This window comes from Taeniopygia guttata, chromosome 9 (genome assembly GCF_048771995.1).
Source record: "Taeniopygia guttata chromosome 9, bTaeGut7.mat, whole genome shotgun sequence".
NCBI lineage: Eukaryota > Metazoa > Chordata > Aves > Passeriformes > Estrildidae > Taeniopygia > Taeniopygia guttata.
The window spans coordinates 1,733,134-1,754,101 of record NC_133034.1 but is presented as its reverse complement, the minus strand read 5'-3'; the positions used below and the strand labels follow the sequence as shown (position 1 = coordinate 1,754,101).

At 49.8% G+C, this 20,968-nt stretch overlaps 1 protein-coding gene across 1 annotated transcript; it reads left to right on the top strand.

Annotated features, from left to right (window-relative positions):
* Window positions 1-996: 996 nt before the first annotated feature.
* Window positions 997-5,807, top strand: LOC105759491 (G-protein coupled receptor 35-like). Its single transcript, XM_012575440.5, has 2 exons — window positions 997-2,703; window positions 4,051-5,807. Exons 1-2 carry the CDS (start codon window positions 2,415-2,417, stop codon window positions 5,010-5,012), a joined length of 1,251 nt encoding a protein of 416 aa, XP_012430894.5. The 5' UTR covers window positions 997-2,414; the 3' UTR covers window positions 5,013-5,807.
* The last annotated feature ends 15,161 nt before the right edge of the window (window positions 5,808-20,968 follow it).

Below are 20,968 nucleotides of genomic sequence, written 5' to 3'. Positions count from 1 at the left end.
ACTGTAATTGGAAAATTAACCCCCAAAATGCAAATGGACCAAACTTATAGAAGTGTGAAAACCTGTGACCCATGGTCCATTTTTGGGTGTAGCCCCCAAGGGGCTTTGTCCACCCTAAATGCTCCTGAAGGCTCTTCAATAAATATAACTGCTTTTTGTTCCCTTAATTTTGTCTGGCCTCTGTTTTTAGGTACCCTCAAAAGGCATTGCTGCAGGAGTGTGGGAAGGGTTGCAGCACAGGAGCCCTGACAGTGTTTTCTGTCACAGGCAATTCTGTGCAGTGCTGGGGAAGGGGAAAGGGGAAACAGCCCCAACAGCCAGGGCTGGTCAGTGTGTGGGATTGCTGCACTTAGCCTCAAACTGCCATTTGATGTGCTAAAAATAAGACTGACATGTTTTGCTCTCAACCCTACAGTTCTCTTTTGGTCAAGATCTGCTGTTGCACCATCCCCTCTGGCCGTGAGAAAGGCAGGAAAGGAACCCCACAGGGCAGAGGCCCTGCAGGGCAGCCCAGAGCCCTGTGTCCCTCTCTGTGCCTGGAGATGGTACCAGCACCCCTCCCATCCTGCCTGAGGCTCTGCCCCACTCCGACATTCCAGGGGCTGCAGCCAGCAGGACACAGGAATGCAGGAGAGATGGAGATTTTCCCTGGCAGGGAAAGGAGGCAGGAGCCTGTCTGTCAGCTGGCCATACCAGTGCTTCTTTACCTTACAGGAATATTTTTCCCACTGGCTACTTTCATTAAGAAAATCACTTTTCCAGGCACAATGTGGTGGATGCTGGTGTCAGTGCAAGGTTCTCTGGGGCTCGCTGCAGGCACCAGTGCAGCCTGTACAGGCACCAGTGCAGCCTGTACGGGCACCAGAGCTCTGCAGTGCTGCTGGGCCCTGGAATACCCTGGCTGAGAGCTGCCGGCAGGGAAGTGAGAACGCAGCACAAGTGTCACCCACTGAGCCACACGGGGACAGCACTCACAGCACTGAGACAGAGGAACTGCAGAGGCAGGGGAAATACCAACGGTGGTCCATGGCAGGGCTGATAAAACCTGTGACTGCATGGAAGGAGGGGACCGTGCACAGCTGCAGACGACAGCTGATGGGGACACGAGGTGGAGAGAAGGATGGGGATCCTGATGCTGTGGTGACCAGGAATCAGGCACAGACCCAAGAGCCTCAGCAGGAGCCATGTAAGTTCTCTGCAGACAGCACTTTATGCTAGCTTTGCCTGCTGGTAGCTGGTGTTGAGTTTGCTTTGACACATGCTGGTGAAGCTGCTGCTCACAGCCAGGTGCTTTGTGCTTTGTGCCTTGTGACATGGCTTCTCCCTCTCTTGGGACCTCACTGGGCTGATGAGACCCTCATCTGGCAACCACAGCACCAAGCTGTGGATGGGAAGCATCACACTGGAGAGGTTCTATGAGCTGAGCCCCTCCAGGTATGACTTCGACTGCTCATGGTTTATACCACTAGTGATTACCTGGACACAGACAAGAGGAGGCTGTGAACAACACTTGAGGACAATGCAAAGCTTTCTACACAGTGATGAAACTAGCACATCCCAGAATCTGGATGATTTTGAAGACTAAAGTACCAACAAGGACCATGACATAAAAATGTTGTTGGTTGGGGATTGATGAGCTGGGCACACTAGTATGTCAGTAACTATTTGTAAGCATCCACCAAGGAGCAGCCCCAAGAAAGGCAAAAGCAGTCCCTGGAAATTGAGAATTTTGTAATATTGTGACTGTACACTAGCATGGAATTATTTTCAAAGGGTGTGAATGTGATGTGCAGACAATGCAGAAATACTCTGGAAGCTGCTCTAAGGTGATCTGGAAAGTGGAAAGGGGAAATACGTTTGCCCAAGACAGCAATTCAAGGTGCTAACATCAGGACCTTTAAGCTCATTGATGACCTTGTCTGAGCATTTCTGGTAAATAGGCTGTCGTGGGGAGCCCAGAGCAGCCCCTGGGACACAGGCACCCACAGCCACCGAGCAGTCACAAAGCCAGCAGGTCACAGGGTCACAGTGCCACACGTTTTCTCAGAATTGCTGGTTGAGAAGAGCTATGGCAGACAAGAGAACTACTATGATTCAGAGTGAAATGCTTTGTGATAATCGTGAAACTGCCTGCAAACCACTGTCCTCACCTCTCCAACAGCTGCAGGACTGTTAGGGCTGTTCTGTCCCACGGCTCAGGCAGTGTGACAACAGAAGCCACTCCTGCTCCCATCCCAGGGTTGGCACTCTGGAAGGCAGAGAGAAGACCTCAGGACCTTCCAGGGCAATGGGTCCCGTCCAAGCACAGTCTGTAGGGTGAGGAGGGTCAACAGGCATTGCCCAGTGAGACATCAGGCAGCAGAAGGTAAAGAAAAACCCAAAGATAGTCCACCTCCAGAGGAACTGCTGCAGGGATGCAGGGCAGACAAGCCTTTCACGTCCCTGCAGGACTATTGCAGGCTCCTCAGTCAGCAGGAGGTGGTACAAGCCACACCAATGGTGATGACAGAGGAAGCTCTGCCCTGTGTTCAGGAGGAGTGCGGGTGCTTGCTCGGCCAGCCTTGCTGCTCTCACAGCCACCAGAAATTGTGATCGGAGGACACCTCACTGGTCATGTGCAAGGAGATCTGCTCGTTGAGCCTGCACAGCACTCCACAGCTGGCCTGGAGGAACTCACTCTCTGCAAGGACAGCAAGAGAACAGGTAATTTCTCCTAGCTATTTACTGACACAGTTATTTGCATTCTGCAAGGCATTGCCTTTCCCCAGCCATGGTGGGACACCAGAATGGGGATGGAGAAAGAAAGGGCTGGAGCCAGTATATTTTCAAATGTTCATTTTGATGCTGACCACATCTGACACGTTTTAGGATGCTTAAGGGCTGTCTCAGCCTTTGCTAGATCTTTTCTAGGTCTCCCTGGTATGATCTCCCCTTCTATCTTATGGGCTCACAATGCATTTCTCATGTCCAGAGGACAGAGCTGCTGCAGATATCTGCTGTACCACATTCTCTCACCTCTTCAGAGGTCTCCTGGCATGATTTCTCCACTGCATGATTTTCAAAACTAACCAAGACCCACAGATGCACATAAAAGCTGCAGCACTGCCTTATGGTGTGCTCGATGGCGATGCTTTTGAGACCCATGAACCTTCCCCCATGGAGCCACCTTCCCCTGGCAGGGAAAATCCAAAGAAATGTCAGACATCCTGGGTCTCTTCTGTCCATGAACAGTTGCACCTGGAACATGCTTCTTCATTAATTCCACCAAAGCTGGAGGGCAAACAGCAATATTGCCCTTAGATCCAAGGTGATCAAACCACCCACTAGACAAAACACAGCTCTTCCACATCTCATACCTGCCACGGCATAGGTGAGTTTATTTTGTCTTGGAATTGTGGCAGATTGCTGTAACACTTCTGAGATAAAGAGCAGCTTTGACAATCCTTGAAAGGCAGTGAGCAGACCCAGTACTCAGATTCTCAGTGCAGCCCTCCAAGTACAGAATTTGATGGCGGCTGAAACCAGTATACACTAATAAGAGATACACTAATAATTGCTCATATCACTAATGAGAGGTGATGCAGAGACTTCTCAGGACTGAGGGAAAGGACAGCTGTCCTTCTGCTGCACATCTGGGACATTTTAAGCTGCTAGGTCACCGGCTGGCTTTCACTGAGCCCTGCTATAAGGGAAGGGATGAGAGTTGGGTTTAGGGATCCCCTTCCCACTATCAAATGTTTGCAATGGCTCACATAACTCCTTGCTGCAGGATATCTGCTGCTGCCTGATCCAAGTCTGAACCAAAATAACGGCCTAAGCCCTTTCCCCTGCCACTCTCCAGGAATTGTCTTCCCTGCAGAGGACCCAGGGAGAATTTAAGTGTTTCTGTCCTTCACAACTGATCAGGCTTGTGTCCCTGTCCCTCTTCCTCCCACTAGGTACCCTACATCAGGTTTTCATGGCTGGCAAAGCCCTGAACTCTCTCAATTAGAATTAATCACCGATTCAGTCCAGGACCTCCCTTGTAAAAGGCTTAATTTGCTTTTGCAGGAATTGTACGTTTTGATACTCCCAAAATGAACCACAGCAGCTGCAATATCACAGCCTATGAAATATTTTCACTTTTCCAGCTGTGTGTTTACATCCCAGTTTTGGGTTTGGGCATTATTCTGAACATGTTAGCACTGTGTGTGTTCTGTTGCAAACTTGGCAAATGGACAGAAACCAGAGTATATATGGTCAACTTGGCTGTGGCTGACTGCTTGCTGCTCTTCACCTTGCCATTCAAAACTCTGTCCCAGTTCCAGCACCTGAAGGTGGATGGGTGGTGCCTGGTTCTGGAAGGTGGCTATTTCACAAACCGCTTTATGAGCATCGGTATCATCACCCTGATCGCTGCGGATCGGTACCTCGCTATCAAGTACCCTTTGAGATCCAAGGCACTGAGGTCGCCGCTGAAGGCAGCTTTTGTCTCTGGAGTCCTTTGGATATTCATCATCTGTGGGACTGCCCTCATTAAAAGCTTTGAAGACCGAAGAGAGGATGATTTTTGCTTTGAAAAATTTTCTGTGACACCCTCGGTGATCACACTGTGTGCCATTATTACAGGGTTTTTCATACCACTGCTCATCTTGAGTTACTGCTCCATACAAGTCATTGCAGAGCTCAGGAGAAAGAAGAATGACAACTGTTGCAATGAAATGCTGAACAGAAAAGCTGTCTACATTGTGTCTGCAAACATGGCTGTGTTCATCATTTGCTTTTTACCTCTTTACCTCGGGCATCTGCTGCGCTTCGTCCTGGACTCCATCGGCTCCAACTGCTCGGCAATACAGAGCATCAACAACTTTGTTCACTTCGCCTCCATCCTCGCCAACACAAACTGCTGCCTGGATGCCATTTGTTACTACTTTGTCAACAAGGAATTTAAGGAAGCGTCTTCCAAGCTAGCAAAGTCCAAATCTGAGGCCAGTGAAGAAGGTGAAATTCAGCTCCCACATGTAACACATTAACACAAAACACATATGGCATGCATTTTATATTTGTTCTGTTCAACTGGGACTCACTAGCAGGGTTTCACACTTGCTTTTTGTAAGAGTGGGATGGAGGGACATTCTACTGAAAGGAAACATTCAGATACATGATTCAGCTCTGAACCAGACAACCACAGCAGTCCAGGTCCTGATCTAATGATCTAGACTGCCGCCGAAAATTCTCAGCCTTAATGCAAATTTGCGTAAAATGATAGATTTCCCCTGCCAAAATCCCCCTGTCTTTCATTTTCCCACAAAAGCCAGAAGAAGAACAGGCACTGATAAAGGATCGGGTTTTGTCTCTCATCCCCACCTTGGATCAGTGTTTGTGCAGCTGTGACAAAGAAATAAGCTATTCCAAATATCAATTCATTTAAAAAAAATCAGAGTGAAACCATGCAGAAAAAGAAAGAATGGTGTTTCTATATGTCACAATCTTACTGGTTTTTAGTTGCTAATAATGCACAATCCCATAACAGGCATATTTAGCTTGCTTTAAAGAACTTTACAGCAGTGTAACAACTACAAAATGGTCAACATTACAACACAAGGTCAGAAGAAATTGCAATTGCTTGTACTGGGAAAAAACTTTATATCAAAAATGTTTGAGTAAAATGGCATTTAAAAATAAATAGAAGAGCTGGTGCAGGGCAGTGGGAACAAGGACACTGTACTAGGATTCTGTTCAACCTTATAATGTAAAGGATTGTCTGAAGTGTTCCAAAGCTGTTCCAAAGAAATCAATCTAAATAAAGTTGTGTCTCTGGCATGGAATTCAGTTTCTTAATGAGGTAAATGGAAGAGGTGGGAGATGGGGTGGTAAAGGACCTGCTGTGCTGCCTGTCCAGGAGGAACAGCTCCCGTTGTCCAAGCCAGGGGCAGTGGGTACGAGCTCCAACTGGGACTGGGATTTTCTAAGGCAGAGCAGAGTGTCCCACCCTGTGATAATTTTACCACAAATACCTAAAAGTAGATGAAACCACTCAGCAGCTTCAGACCACACACCCTGAGCTGGGCTGTACCATGCACCCACCTCCACTCACACCTCCCAACCCCAGACTGGGCTGCTGGATTTGTTTTGGTGTAAGGTAAATTTGGGATGAAACTTCCAAGGGCGTTTTTTCAGAAAGCAGATTTAAGTGGCCCTTTTCTCAGTTGGTTCGGAGAAAGATTTCTTTGCAGAAAACAAGAAAAAAACTCTATTTAACAAGCAAAAGTATTCGCAAGTATATAAAAAAAGAATAATATTAATCAATAAAATCTCTTGTTGTTTTGAAGAGATGGCAAATTCAAAAGGTTTTCTTGGTGGGGTGTAGCTTGGCTCATTCAGTCTCTTTTCAGTCCCTTCTGTGCTGGAAATGCAGCATCCCAGCCCCAGTGGGCCACAGGTGTGAGCTCCCCGTGTTCTCCTGGGTTCATAGAGCAGGGCCAATCAGTCCCTAAAAAAAAGTCACAATCTGGGGAATTTCACTGCTTCAGTTATCTAAAAAAAACTAACTAAAAAGCAAAGGACAGTTCTTTCTTGCTCTCTGTGCTGCAGACAGCACAGTCCGTGAGAAGGAATGCAGGGCAGCAAGTGCAGTCTCTGCAAATAAACTGTGCACATTTTTAATTCCCCTTTGCTTTTGGAACTGGTCTGAAAGGTGCAGAACTTTATACCCAGCCTAAACAGAACAGATGACTGGGGATACATCATCAATGAAGTCACCCTAGGACAGCTGCTGTCCACCTGCACGTGTGCACCTTGCTCACTACACAACGGGGAGTGAAAGGGGAAGAGGCTCTGGCTGCAAAGACCTCCTGAGGAGGTTGGTTCATCTCCCCTTTTCTACACTTGCATTTTCTTTGAACAGATCAAAGCTGCAAAGGGTGCTGTGCATGCAGAGATGGATTATCTGCTGCTGGCTCAGCCCGAGGGTCACACCCTGCTTCCCCAGCCCTGCTGCTGCTGCTGGCTCTCCTGCATCACGGAATGACATCTGCACCTCTGTGATCTGATGGATTGTTCCCCAGTAGAGCTCAACAGATCTTTAACATTCTCCCCCCAGTACAGGATTTGTGGGGTGAGAGCACAGTGATTTGAGAGATCACCTGGTTGCCAGTGTGCTTTTTCTATACTTCTGGTCTCACCAGCATGGATGTGAGCTCCTCAGAGGCGAAAGCTCTGCAAGAACCAAACTGCTGTTTAAGATGGGCAAGAAAAAACCACTTCTACTCCACCAACCGCTGACAAAAAGGGTGGGGGAGATGCAAAGCAGCGTGTAAACAAAGCACTTCCCAGCACGCTCCCTCACCCACCTAACTTCTAGTAACGCCTCTTCCTCTGGCAGCCCAGAGACACCCACCACGAGTGCCTGCCTGAGGCAGCCAGGCTTCCTCCCCACAGAAACCTCACGGCAGAGACTCTGAAATTTCTGTTCTTCACCATTCAGGCAGGGCAGTCAGGGATTCAGGAGTGCTGGGGCTGAAATACGCGGCGCAAGGACCAAGAAGCCTCCTCAAGTTCCCCAGCTAGAAAACTGGTTTTTACTGTTCTGTTTATTCACTGTCTTTTGCTTTTCCCATCTGGAGCTCTCAGGCTGATTTAGTAGAAAGAGTGTCTTCAAAATTCATGACCCACCTGGCCAAGCTCTCTCACCCATACAGAGAAGAGGTAAGAGAAGAACTAAGCAGTGAGGAGGCAGCAGTGACACACAGGTATTTCTGGTGGGCTCAGCAACCTCTGGGAGACAAGGGGGATCCGAGCACTTGCCAACAAGATACTGATTCTTCCACCACTGCCTGGAAGGCAGACCATAACTGTCCAGGCAGTGCAGGCCTTGCCTGGCTTGCTTTTATCTTGCTGCAAAAACCTCTCACCACATCCGCCAGCTTTCGAGTATGTGCAATTTCACCTTCATAGCATAGGATGCACTCTGCCTTTCAGATCTCCTGGACACCACCAGGCTGGACACCACCAGCACTGTGGTTGCCAGGTGAAGAGGGCACAGGTGTGAGGAGGGTGGAACCTCCACCTCTCAGACTCCCAACTTGCATCACTTCACCCTGCCCTCGTCAGGCCACGCTGCCCCCCAGCAGCTGCAGGACACAGGCAGCACAAACATCTTGCACTGGCAGCTCCCACATTATAATAATTCTATGATTCTATGAATTGATGACCAAGCTGGATGCAGCCAGTGTCATACCTGTCAAAACCAGCGAATGGATATGTTACACAACCAGGTGGAAGCAGAGCAGCTGCAGCACGGGAGGTGGCTGCACAGGGAGGACACACACAGAGTGCAGGTGCACATCCCAAGCTCCCTCTGACTTTCATGTTGATGCTCACAAAGCTCTGCTAACATCTTACACCAAATCTCTTTCTTGGGGCTTTCCATTTGCTTTTGTTGTCACATTTTAACAACGAACTCTGTTTTAGCCAGGGCAGCTGACTGAAAAATGAGAGTTCAGCTGAATGTCAGGTGTGGGGGGAAAGTGCGAAAGCTGCTAGCAAAAAGCCATGACATACTTCAAAAACATTTTTGTCTAAGACAGAAAAAGAGGGCACTGCTGGGGAAGTGAAAATTGGAGTGACTCATTATCGTTAGCTTGAAGTAGAAGCAATCTCTCAGTTTCTGAATGAAGCTCAGAGCCATCACTCCAAGGGGACGAGCTGTGCTGTGTGGGCAGTGCCTGCCCCAGCCAGGAACAGTGTCATGCACTCCTCATTCCTCAACACGCTGAAAGGCTGCAACATCTGCAGCCCTGTTCATCAGAAACCCTGGCACAGTCTGCCAGCAGCTTTGTTTTTCTAAATTCAAAATCCCACTTCTGCCTGCTAACATTTTCCTACCAAGGCAAGCACTCTCTAATTCTTCCTTTCAGGCCTTTGGCTTGCCAGCCAGCCTCCCTGCTTTGGTTCAGTAAAAATCTGGCACAGATATTTCAGGCCTGACTTCCATCAGCCTCGAAATTGCAAGAGCAATTCTGTAAGTCTTTAGCCCTTGGTGGGTACCACAGCCCACAGTTAAACCCTTGCTCTGTGTGGCTGTATAAAAACAGGCTCCAGAAGCAGCATGTTTTCCCCAAAAGTCACCTTGCACTGCCTGGGGACTGAAGGACCCCAGGCTGTTCTCAGTGCCACAGCAGAGGCTCCGTGTCCCCAGCACACCATCCTGCACACCCCACATGGCTCACACAGCTCCTCTGCATTGCTGCACCTATTTCATGACTTCCCTGCATTTACACTTCTGCCTGTCACAAACGTTATTTATTACCTGTTTTTCCTGAGAAGAGCCCTTAGTGGCAGAAGGGAAGGAGCTGCCTGATCTGATCTGGTTCTGTGGCAGCGTGGCAGCAAGGGGCATTTTCTCACCAGCCAGTGCGGGCAGAAAGCCAGGAGTGATCCTGGGGCAGGGAGGAAGAGATTCTTGTTTAGCCTGTCATTTAACAGTGACATCTTTTACTGCTGCTCACTTCCTTTCCTTGCTGATGGTTCTGCTGAATGGAAGATGCAGCTGGTACCCAACAGCTTTCTGTGCCCCACTGACAGCTGAGCAATCCTGGAGATTGAAGTCCTTTATTTTACCACTCTGAGGCTGCTTCCTGCCACCTTCTGGGCACTGCCCATGCCAGGCTGGAGTGCCCTGGGGGCTGCTCCCTGTCCCCTCTGCCAGGCCCAGGGCTCAGAGCAGGCTCTGTGCCTGGGAGGAGCACACCCACCACTGCATCTTTGTACTTACAGGGTTCCATCTCAAATCATGGTTATATTCACAGGGCTTTCGTGATTTTAAAGAGGGAGTGGGTTTGGCTTTGGTTTTGTTTTGAAAGAAACAGAACTTAGAAACATGTTAAAGGCAAAATAAACTGGGCAATAATAAAAGATAAGTGCCTTTAATAACATGACTGAAATTTTTTTCATTTGCCACTTGGCTGGACTCAAATGGTGAATTTTGCCCCTTTGGGAGGAGCAGATTGTATTTTCAGTAGGCAGAGAGCAGCAAGGGATGATACCTCCTGACTCCTGGGGAGATGGATGGTCTGCAGCACTCCCAGCTCAAATACAACAACAAAACTGATCCAGATACACACATTTGGGGTTTGGTGGGCATTTTCTTTTGTTTTTTTAAGATTCTTCTGTTCTCATCTCTCACGTCAGGGACCCCAGATCTATTTCAGCCACAGCAGGAGTTTTCAGCAGAGGCAGAGCCTTTACCAACTCCCTTGCTAGGCAAGGCCCTGTGTAGGAAATAGAGGCCCTGCAATGAGCTCCCCTGTTTTCAGATGCTCAGCTCCTGCTGGGCTGCCCAAAGGAAGACCACCTGGACACCCACTGCCTTCCCCCAGTGAAAGGGAAGTGGGCCCCACCACCTGCCTGGGACAGGTATCCTAACCCGTCAGCATTCCCCACTGGTTTTCAAAAAAATAAAATAAATATTATAAAAAAACCCCCAAAACATAGAGAGAGACAAGATCTCCGACAAAGATGTGGGCACAGCAGAAAAAGCACTCTGTTTTGAAAAGGTAAAAGTTTCCCAGAGTTTACATTTAATGACTCACCCCAAGTTTGGACTGTGCTGCTGGTGACAATTTATCTACATGATCATGGTGAAGCAGATTTCAAATGAAAACACTGAAAACAGTTATGATATCCAACCCATTTCTGGTTGCTTTGGGGTTTTTTTAATCAATTCACACGGGTTTTTGTTCACCAATAAATGCCAGGCTGACTTATTTTTACTGGTGTATTTCAACACTTTCCTCTTCCTCATAAATACACATCCTCACTTCTCCCTTTACCTTCCCTTGAAACATTTCCCTATTTAACATTTTAACATCTTTATTTTCCTGATAAAATGATGCAAGGAGGGCTTGACATTCTGCTTTCACCTGGCAGAGGTGAGGAGTGTGAGCCACTTCTGAGCCAAGGTTCCAGCTGCACAGAGGCACAGCACGTCAGATGGCACAGACAGAAGAAAGAAATCACAAAAGCTGATTTTTGTGCAGTTTAAACTTCCCCCCACCCAGTGCTGGCAAAGGCCCCGACAGTGCAAAGGTGTCAGCTGGTGTCAGAGGAGGGACACAGGGGACAGGCAGCTCCAGGTGCAGCACACGCACCTTGTCCCTTGCTTTTGGCTCTGATGGCACTGCTCTGCACAGGCACTGGCCTGGCCTCTCTCCTTGCATGGTTCATTCCTGGATCTGCACTGGAGCCACCCCACAAACCTCTCCTCTGTGGGAGGATGCATGGGGAAGCTCTGGGAGACTTTCAGGCTCATCCCTGATGCAATAAATGCCCTCCCTTGGCTCCAGGTGTGCATTTACCTCCCCTTCCTCCTCCAGACTGTGCCATGGGAGCCACCCAACCACTGCCACTTTTCATGCCCAGCCAGTCCCAGGATCCTGCTGCAACTGGAAACTTCTTTTTGCCTCTTTTAGCTGTTACAGAGGAGAGAAATGGGGGTACAAGATCCAGAGAAAAAACAAGCTTTAGAAATTGCTGTTTCAGTGATGACACTTTCTAGAGAGCAAACTGTGCAGCAGTTTTATCTTTCAGAGGCTTCCTTTCCTCGGGTTGTTCTGTTTCATCAGAAGCCAGTGCTTGCCACGGTCACCCAAGGTCCCCACAACACTGCCAGCAAACTGTCCCACGGGTCCAGCTGCTCAGCAAAGCCACCCTTCCTCCCTGCCCCACTGCAGGCACAGCAGCTGCCCCTCCCTGGGCTGCCCAGGCAGTGAGGCAGCTTCCCATGCCTGCAGGCCAAGTGTAGTTCACTACCCCTGGGATATTCCCAACCCAGCCCCGAGGTGCCCAGTGCACCTCCCAGTGAGGCAGCATGGTGCACCACGAGAATTTCCATAAATGCAAGTGAAAGAAAGAGAAAGAAAACAAAAAAATAACCCCAAAACCCCCTCACCTAAGAAACAAGAGGCAAAACATCACACAAAGCCAAAACAATCTCAGCAACAAGAATACTGATCTATCTACTGGTTATAGAAAAGGCGACTCATGACAAATTCTTGGGTGTGCAGAGATATGACCACTAAACAGGGAAACAAGAGGTTCCTTGGAAAACTATTGCTATTTCCATCAGCCATTTGGACTTGCCCTTCCAAGTCTGGAGGATTTCTTTCCCTTTTATTATCATCCTCATCATCATCATCATCATCAATCGTCATCATCCTCTTCAAATAATCCCAGAAGCAGCTCAGCCTTTGCAGCACACAGAGGCAGATTTTGGAGGTCAGAAGTGGTTGCTGCTCCTGAGATATCCTGACCAGTGCTAAGCATCCTGCCCCAGCATGGATCACTCACCTAGCCCAGGGCATTTTTGGTGTGTTATCAACTGCAGCAAAATTGATCTGATAGAAAGCCAGAAAAACCAGTAAAAGCAAGCAAGCAAACAAACAAAAGCTAAAAAGACCACTTTTCTGCAAGAAGCACAAAACTTTTATCTGTCCCTTTGGCACTGTCTCACACTCCTTTTTTTAAGAGTAACCATTCCTAACCTAAGGCCAAGATGAGGTGGTCAGAATGGTCAGAATGTATTTATTACAAACAGGACCAACAAACTCAGGGATCTTTCCAGGCTGCTCTGTGTACCTACACTGCCACACTGGAGGTGTGAGTGTGCTGACAGCCTGGCTCTGCTGAGGCAGAAGTGGAAACCACAACAGGAGAACATTTATTTTCACCAGTGACCTTGAGCTGTGCAAGCCCCTTTCCTCCTGCAGTGGGTTTTGCTGCCCTGGTGCTGCAGATTGTGGCACTGCTGTGAGGTAGGAACGTGGTGAAGGATAAGCAGCAGCAAACAGCATAAACACCTGGCAAACAGCAGCATTTTGGCCTGCAAGGTAAAAACAGGCTTTCTCTTCTCAACAGGGTGAAGATAAGGGCAGGAGGTGCCAGAGTCTTCCTCAGGTCTGTGTTCTCCCTCTTGGCGTTAAAGATGTTCCTAAGCAATGCTGATACAGGTGGCTGGGACCTTGGTTTCATGAAAATCCACTGTTTTCTCTAAAGCATTTACAGCTAATTCTGGTGCAGTCTCACTCACTTTCCCAGGGGGGTTTCACAAGACCATTAATCCTGCTCTGCTCAAGCAGACACTGAGAATTCAGTGTCTTGGTGCTCACTGAAGTGCCTTCACTGTCACAGCTTGACCCAACAGCCCTCAGCTGAAGAGAGGAAAAGCAGTGAGAGAGGAAGGTGAGTAGCTAATAAACCTCAGCCAGCAATCCTGCTCCTCACATGGAGCAGTGATTTTCCAAAATCTGTCCCTCCAACCCATCCCTGTGGGAGTGAAACACCCAGCAGGATAAAGTCCCCAGAGCCAGGTCCCTCCTCCTGCACCAGCATCCCTCACTGACCTGTTTTATTTCCAACCTCCACAGACAAATAACCAACCACCATCTGCAAAATGCAGGGGGAACCACCTTTCAGCCTTCCTCATCTTTTGTTTCTCTACCTTGTGCCAGAGTAGCCTGCCTCTGGTCAACAAAGCCTAATCCACCAAATGGTTTGTTTCTGGCACATCTGGCTCAATAAATACACAAGCCAGAGCAAGTAAATATAAGAGCAAATAAACATTGATGTTAGTAAATTAAGGAAGTTCAATCAACCAGAAAGTTGTCACAAAAAAAAGAAAAAAAAATTTGAGGTTTCATTTTAAGACAACGGTTAAAGAACAAGCCTCCATGAGTGATCCTCTATCATTTCTAAAATCCTGGTTTGAGGAGAAATATTGTGGACACAAACCTCAGTCTCCAGTGGAGAAATAAATAACGCATCAGTCAGAATAAAGAGAAAATAACTCCTTTTTCTGCCTTTTTTCTTGTGCTGGTGACAAAAAGTAGTGGTGTGACATAAGAGGAACAGAAAACATGTACACATTTAGGAGAGACATAGCAGACATGGCAGTGGCTGCAGCATGCAGTCAGGGAAAATAAAATACAATTACCTCCTGATGCATCAAGCTTGTAAAGCCATGGAAATGAGAAATTCCACATGATTAATATTTCTGAGCAGATAGCATGGGCAGTCGACTATAGATACTTTTTAAAATAAACTGCTTTTTCTTGAACTCCCAATTCTAAGATGTTCTGCATGAACTCGTAGGTTTAGTCATGTTCTCCACATGGAACTTCCAGACTAAAAGTAGGTGCTTTTTTTAATTTGACTTTTTTCCTCTCAATATAGAGATTACAGAATCACAGAACTACCAGGTTGGAAGAGACCTTAAAGATCATTGAGTCCAACCCATGCCCCAACTCCTCAGCTAGACCACAGCACGGAGTGCCACATCCAGGCTGTTTTTAAACACATCCAGGGATGGTGACTCTGTGCTAAGCTGTCTTTTCAAGTGACTGAAGAAATTTCACTCTGGGTGTTTTGAACCAAACCATCTTCCCTCACTGGTAGCCAGAGCTCAGATCTGACTCTGCCACCCTGTCTTAGCAATTTCTGTGAGCCCCTGGACGCCCCTCTCAGCACAGAGCTCCTCTTTTTGGGCAGCCAGAGAAAAAGTGAGGTGCACAACCTCCCTGCCCTCTCCTGAGGAAGAGCCTTGCACAGAAATCAGCCTCTCACCCTACAGCTCTCCTCCCCAGCAGGGTTTTTGCCAGTTCAGGCTGATAGGAAGCAGAAATGCAGCCCAGCCCATGGTGTCCCAGTCCCTGGGCTGCAGTGCTGGCTGGCCCAGCCACCTGAGCCCAGGGAGGAAGGGCTCTGCAGAGCCTGGCCCTGCCCTGCTGTGGGAGTCCAGGGCTTCCCTCTGGCTGTCCTGGCAGGTCTGGGACCCTGGCAGGGGTCAGGAACCCCCCTGGACAGAGCCCCCAGAGACACTGGCTGTGATCTCTGTCCATGGAAAAGAGTTTTCAATCTTACAGGATGAATTACAAGCTCTGAGTGTTTGACATAAGTAATAATTAAGTGTGGCACGGGTGCAAAAGTAAAATTTTAAGATTCTAGATTAGGGGTCCAAAGGGGACAAGCTGGAGGAAATTGGGTGGGTCTTGTCCTTTTTCTCCTTCTTCATGCCCTCCATGCTTCACTGTGGTGTTGGCATTTTTCTGTTGGTTCAGGCTGGGGACACACTGTCCAACGTAGGTGACAGATATTGGCACGTTATTGTAAATCCAGCACAGGTAGTTTGTGGTATTTAATGTTTGTACCATCCCACTGAGGGCAGAGCCCCACACGCTGCCCTGCAGGACAGAGCTGCGGCAGGGCAGCAGAACATGTTAGAGATAAACAGAATAAACAACCTTGAAACAGCACAGACGAATTATGGCTTCTGCTTTGGCAGCGGGGCAGAAAGACAGAGACTTTCTACAATCTCAGAATCATCAATACCACCGATTCCAACACCCTGCAAGGCTGCAACACCATCCTTGCCAGGGCAGGCTGCAAAACCACCTCATGCTTGCCCGGGCTACTGCAGCCTGGAGCTGAGGAACCTCCCAAACCAGAGGCTGCTTCTTGATGCAAAACGGCCCACCAGGGACATTTCTGCTTTCCACGAGCACACAGAACAGGTAAAATTAACCACTCTGTCCACATCTGGCTTCCTCATCACCTGCCAGGGCTCGGTGCAGCATCACAGCGGGCACAAAAGGGGCCAAGTGCAGCCAGAGCCCACCAGGTAAATCCTGAGCTGGGTCCTGCTCTGGATGGAGAACATCTGCACACACCCAGAGCTGCCAAAGCTGAAAATTGCTGTCCAAAAGGCCCAAGCTGTGCTGTTGCACTGGAGGGTTGAACAAAGTGTCAAACCACTAGAGTGGAACCTCACCTCTATCTGAAACTAACTCCAGCATGCCTGGGAGAGGAAGGGAAGAAGGGGGCCTTAGAAAGTAGGAAAAGATATTTGGGGCAGATTTCTGCTGGCCTGCCGCAAGGAGAGTGCCTGGGAACTTACAGCTTTGCTTGGATGTCTACAGAGACATTTAAAAGGACTCTTTCACAGTGTGTCTAACACATTTGGAAGAGAAAAACAACATAAAAACTGGTTTCCTATATGTTTTTTTCCATATCCTCCTTTAGCTTGTTCCTTTCCTCCCAAAGTTATTTGTGCAGGTAGCCTGGGAGACCTCAGCTCACCTCAAAGCAAGAGAGATTTGGGGGAAGGTGGGAGCCAAAGGGGGGATTAAATGAGAGGGAGGTGGAAAGGAACACAAGTATGAAGCAAACTATGCATTAGTGTCAGTTTTATACATTTGAAATATATTCAGCTCCTCTGAAATGCCTTCATGCTCATGCTCCCACTCTCCTCACTTCCATGGAGAAGGGATGGGAAGCAGGATCTAACCTTAACCAAGAAATGTCAAATTCCCATTCTCCTCCAGAGGGCTAATCTAAAAAAAGAGCAATTCTCATAGACATTGTTCCAGCCCTGGTGATAAGCCAATAACCCAGAAAGGACTGCTTCAGCACAGCTTACTCTGGCCTCCAGATGACAAAGAAGCATCTAAAGAAAACTATATTAATTCTTTTCACATCTCTTTTTTCTTTCCCCCATTTTTTGTTGCTCTCTCTTGCTGGATTTCTCTTTGTAGAGTGCAGTGATGTGTGGGGAACTTCAGTCAGCCATAGACCTGGTGAGATCAGGGAACAAACTCTGCCAAAGTGGGCAGGGAGTAACAAAATCTGGGGTTCTGCCACTGGTGAGGGGCTCGGGTCCTCGTGCAGAGACAAAGGAGGAGTCGTGCCAGGTCAGGGTTTGTGGGGTGAGTGATTTGTAGCAGTGTGAGTGTGCCAGCACACGGCTCTGCCCCCAGCACTAACACACCCCCCCGGCACCTGATCCCAGGCAGTAAGAGAATTTATAATTCCCTCAATCTCTGCCTGTCAGAGCACAGGCTTGGAGAGACCATCCAACGAGAGGCCAGCCCAAGCACTCCAGAGCTGACAGAATTCTGTCTAACCTCTTTGTTTAACACCTCCCAGGAAGGGGTATTGCTAGGTTCATCTGTCTTCAGCACCACAAAGGTTTATTTGAATTTCCAGGCAGAGTATTTCCAACTGCAGTGTAAATCCATTATTTCTTTTCCCATTTGCACTAGATACAGCAGACTATTTATTTCCTTCCCCTTCACAGCTACCATTTATAAATTTGAAGACTTATTTGTGCCCTCCCCACCCCAATATCTGTGCTCTAAATACTCTCAGCTACTTCTGTGCCTCAGATGTTGCTTGCTATGTTTGCCTCTGTTTTCTAGGCTCTCTCTTGGATTGAGTCTTCCCTTCCCTTCCCTTCCCTTCCCTTCCCTTCCCTTCCCTTCCCTTCCCTTCCCTTCCCTTCCCTTCCCTTCCCTTCCCTTCCCTTCCCTTCCCTTCCCTTCCCTTCCCTTCCCTTCCCTTCCCTTCCCTTCCCTTCCCTTCCCTTCCCTTCCCTTCCCTTCCCTTCCCTTCCCTTCCCTTCCCTTCCCTTCCCTTCCCTTCCCTTCCCTTCCCTTCCCTTCCCTTCCCTTCCCTTCCCTTCCCTTCCCTTCCCTTCCCTTCCCTTCCCTTCCCTTCCCTTCCCTTCCCTTCCCTTCCCTTCCCTTCCCTTCCCTTCCCTTCCCTTCCCTTCCCTTCCCTTCCCTTCCCTTCCCTTCCCTTCCCTTCCCTTCCCTTCCCTTCCCTTCCCTTCCCTTCCCTTCCCTTCCCTTCCCTTCCCTTCCCTTCCCTTCCCTTCCCTTCCCTTCCCTTCCCTTCTCCCTTTCTCACTTTCTGTCTTGGCACCCAAGACTGAATATAGTTCTTCCTACAACCTCAAACAATTAATATCCCATAATCACATAGAAGTTTTTCCTTCCACAGCATAATCTTCTATTTCATTTCTAGTCACACTCCATTTACAATCTGTTCTAAGCTGCAGATCCCTTTTTCAGATCTGCAGCATATCAAGCTCACCCCTATCTCACATCTGTGCTCACAACTATTCCTATATATGTGTAAAACTCAGCATATATATTTCTGCCTTATTGAATTCCTTTTATTCCAAAGCAACTTGTCAACACCATTTGAAATACTAATTTTGCTTCCACTGCCTTGTAGACTCTCTCATTCATGAAATAACTAATCACTTTGTATGTAGAGGTAAGTCTTAAGTTAGGTGACCACAACAAGAGAGGCACTTTTCATAGCATTTATAATAATATAGGGAAATAAAATTCTAAAAGAGTCTGTTCATACCTAATATAGTCATAAAGTACAGTAATTTTCTTTATACATTTATGAATTCCTCTAGTCACTGTCTGTAGACAGCCCACGCAAATATCTGGAAACACTACTGTTTTCTATGCAAGAAAAAGCTTTGTTTTCACCAGTTTCTTGGCTGCAAGTTGTCAGAGATGTACGAGGGCAGAGCTGGTGCTGTCACCACCCTGTGTGAGACAGAGGGACACCTGGGGCAGGACAGGCTGGCTGTGTGAGGGCTGAGGTGAGCACAGCGAGGTGTTTGAGCAGGCCTGGCTGTCAAATTCCCCGGGCTACAGCTGCCCTCTGCTGCTCAGCGCCGCTGGGGCCCTGCAGCCTGTCCTGCCCCAGCCAGCTCTGAGCTCCATCCCCCTGAGCTCCATCCCCCTGAGCTCCATCCCCCTGAGCTCCATCCCCCTGAGCTCCATCCCCCTGAGCTCCATCCCCCTGAGCTCCATCCCTCTGAGCTCCATCCCTCTGAGCTCCATCCCTCTGAGCTCCATCCCTCTGAGCTCCATCCCTCTGAGCTCCATCCCTCTGAGCTCCATCCCCCTGAGCTCCATCCCCCTGAGCTCCATCCCCCTGAGCTCCATCCTCCTGAGCTCCATCCCTCTGAGCTCCATCCCTCTGAGCTCCATCCCCCTGAGCTCCATCCCCCTGAGCTCCATCCCTCTGAGCTCCATCCCCGTGAGCTCCATCCCTCTGAGCTCCATCCCTCTGAGCTCCATCCCCTGAGCTCCATCCCTCTGAGCTCCATCCCCCTGAGCTCCATCCCTCTGAGCTCCATCCCTCTGAGCTCCATCCCCTGAGCTCCATCCCTCTGAGCTCCATCCCCCTGAGCTCCATCCCTCTGAGCTCCATCCCCCTGAGCTCCATCCCCCTGAGCTCCATCCCCCTGAGCTCCATCCCCCCGAGCTCCATCCCTCTGAGCTCCATCCCCCTGAGCTCCATCCCCCCGAGCTCCATCCCTCTGAGCTCCATCCCCCCGAGCTCCATCCCTCTGAGCTCCATCCCCCCGAGCTCCATCCCTCTGAGCTCCATCCCCCCGAGCTCCATCCCTCTGAGCTCCATCCCCCTGAGCTCCATCCCTCTGAGCTCCATCCCCCTGAGCTCCATCCCTCTGAGCTCCATCCCTCTGAGCTCCATCCCCCTGAGCTCCATCCCTCTGAGCTCCATCCCCCTGAGCTCCATCCCTCTGAGCTCCATCCCTCTGAGCTCCATCCCCTGAGCTCCATCCCCTGAGCTCCATCCCCTGAGCTCCATCCCCCTGAGCTCCATCCCCCTGAGCTCCATCCCCCTGAGCTCCATCCCCCTGAGCTCCATCCCTCTGAGCTCCATCCCCCTGAGCTCCATCCCTCTGAGCTCCATCCCCCTGAGCTCCATCCCCCTGAGCTCCATCCCCCTGAGCTCCATCACTCTGAGCTCCATCCCCCTGAGCTCCATCCCTCTGAGCTCCATCCCCCTGAGCTCCATCCCTCTGAGCTCCATCCCCCTGAGCTCCATCCCCCTGAGCTCCATCCCCCTGAGCTCCATCCCTCTGAGCTCCATCCCTCTGAGCTCCATCCCCCTGAGCTCCATCCCTCTGAGCTCCATCCCTCTGAGCTCCATCCCCCTGAGCTCCATCCCTCTGAGCTCCATCCCTCTGAGCTCCATCCCTCGCTCTGCAGCTGCAGCTCCATCCCCTGGGAGCCCTGGGGCTGCCCCAGCCACTCCCACCCCCACTCCCACTCCCACTCCCATTCTGAGCAAAGCCCTGAGCTGGGGCTGGACTCTGAATCACACAGAATTCACAGAATCACTGGGTTGGAAAAGACCTATAAGATCCAACCCAGCCCCAACACCTCAACTCAACCCTGGCACCCAGTGCCACATCCAGGCAGGTTTTAAACACACCCAGGGACGGTGACTCCACCGCCTCCCTGGGCTGACAATTCCAATACTTTCACTCTTTCAGTAAAAAACTTTTTTCTAACATCTAACCCAAATTTCCCTCGGCACAGCTTGAGACTGTGTCCTCTCCTGCCTGTTGTCGCCTGGAAAAAGAGACTCGGGCAGGTTATGTCTCTCACCAGCTGAAGTATTTATTGGGTTTGCATGGCCAAGCTTTGGCAGGGTGGGAGCTCCAGGGGTGGCTTCTGTGGGCAGCTGCTGGAAGCTTCCTCTGTGTCCAGCAGGGCCAATCTGGCAGCTCCAGAGAAGGACGTGCTGCTGGCCAGGCTGGTCAGTCAGAAATGGTGGCAGCACCTCTGGGAGAGCAGATTTGGGAAGAGAGAAAAAGGAAACTGCACAGCTGTGGGGTGAGAAGGTGAGAGGAGCACCAGCAGGGGCAGGGGGAAGGGGGCAGGAGAGCTCCAGGCACCGGGGCTCGGGCTTCTCTGCAGCCCCATGTGCAGCCCCAGGTGGGGCAGCTGCAGCCCAGGGGGGCATGGGGGAGGCAGAGACCACCCACAGCCCGTGGGGATCCCCCCACAGCCCGTGGGGATCCACAGATCCACTCACAGCCCGTGGGGATCCACAGGGATGCAGAGATCCCCCCATAGCCCGTGGGGATCCACAGGGATGCAGAGATCCCCCCATAGCCCGTGGGGATCCACAGGGAATGGAGAGATCCCCCCACAGCCCGTGGGGATCCATCCACAGCCCGTGGGGATCCACAGATCCACTCACAGCCCGTGGGGATCCACAGGGATACAGAGACCACCCACAGCCCGTGGGGATCCACAGGGATGCAGAGATCCCCCCATAGCCCGTGGGGATCCACAGGGAATGGAGAGATCCC

What these genes read in the sequence shown, in the direction of transcription:
- LOC105759491 (XM_012575440.5), top strand. Translation starts at nt 2,415, where the DNA reads ATGCAGGGCAGACAAGCCTTTCACGTCCCTGCAGGACTATTGCAGGCT. An exon ending in CAAGGACAGCAAGAGAACAG is followed by an intron (nt 2,704 to 4,050) that starts GTAATTTCTCCT and finishes TTGCTTTTGCAG; the next exon opens with GAATTGTACGTTTTGATACT.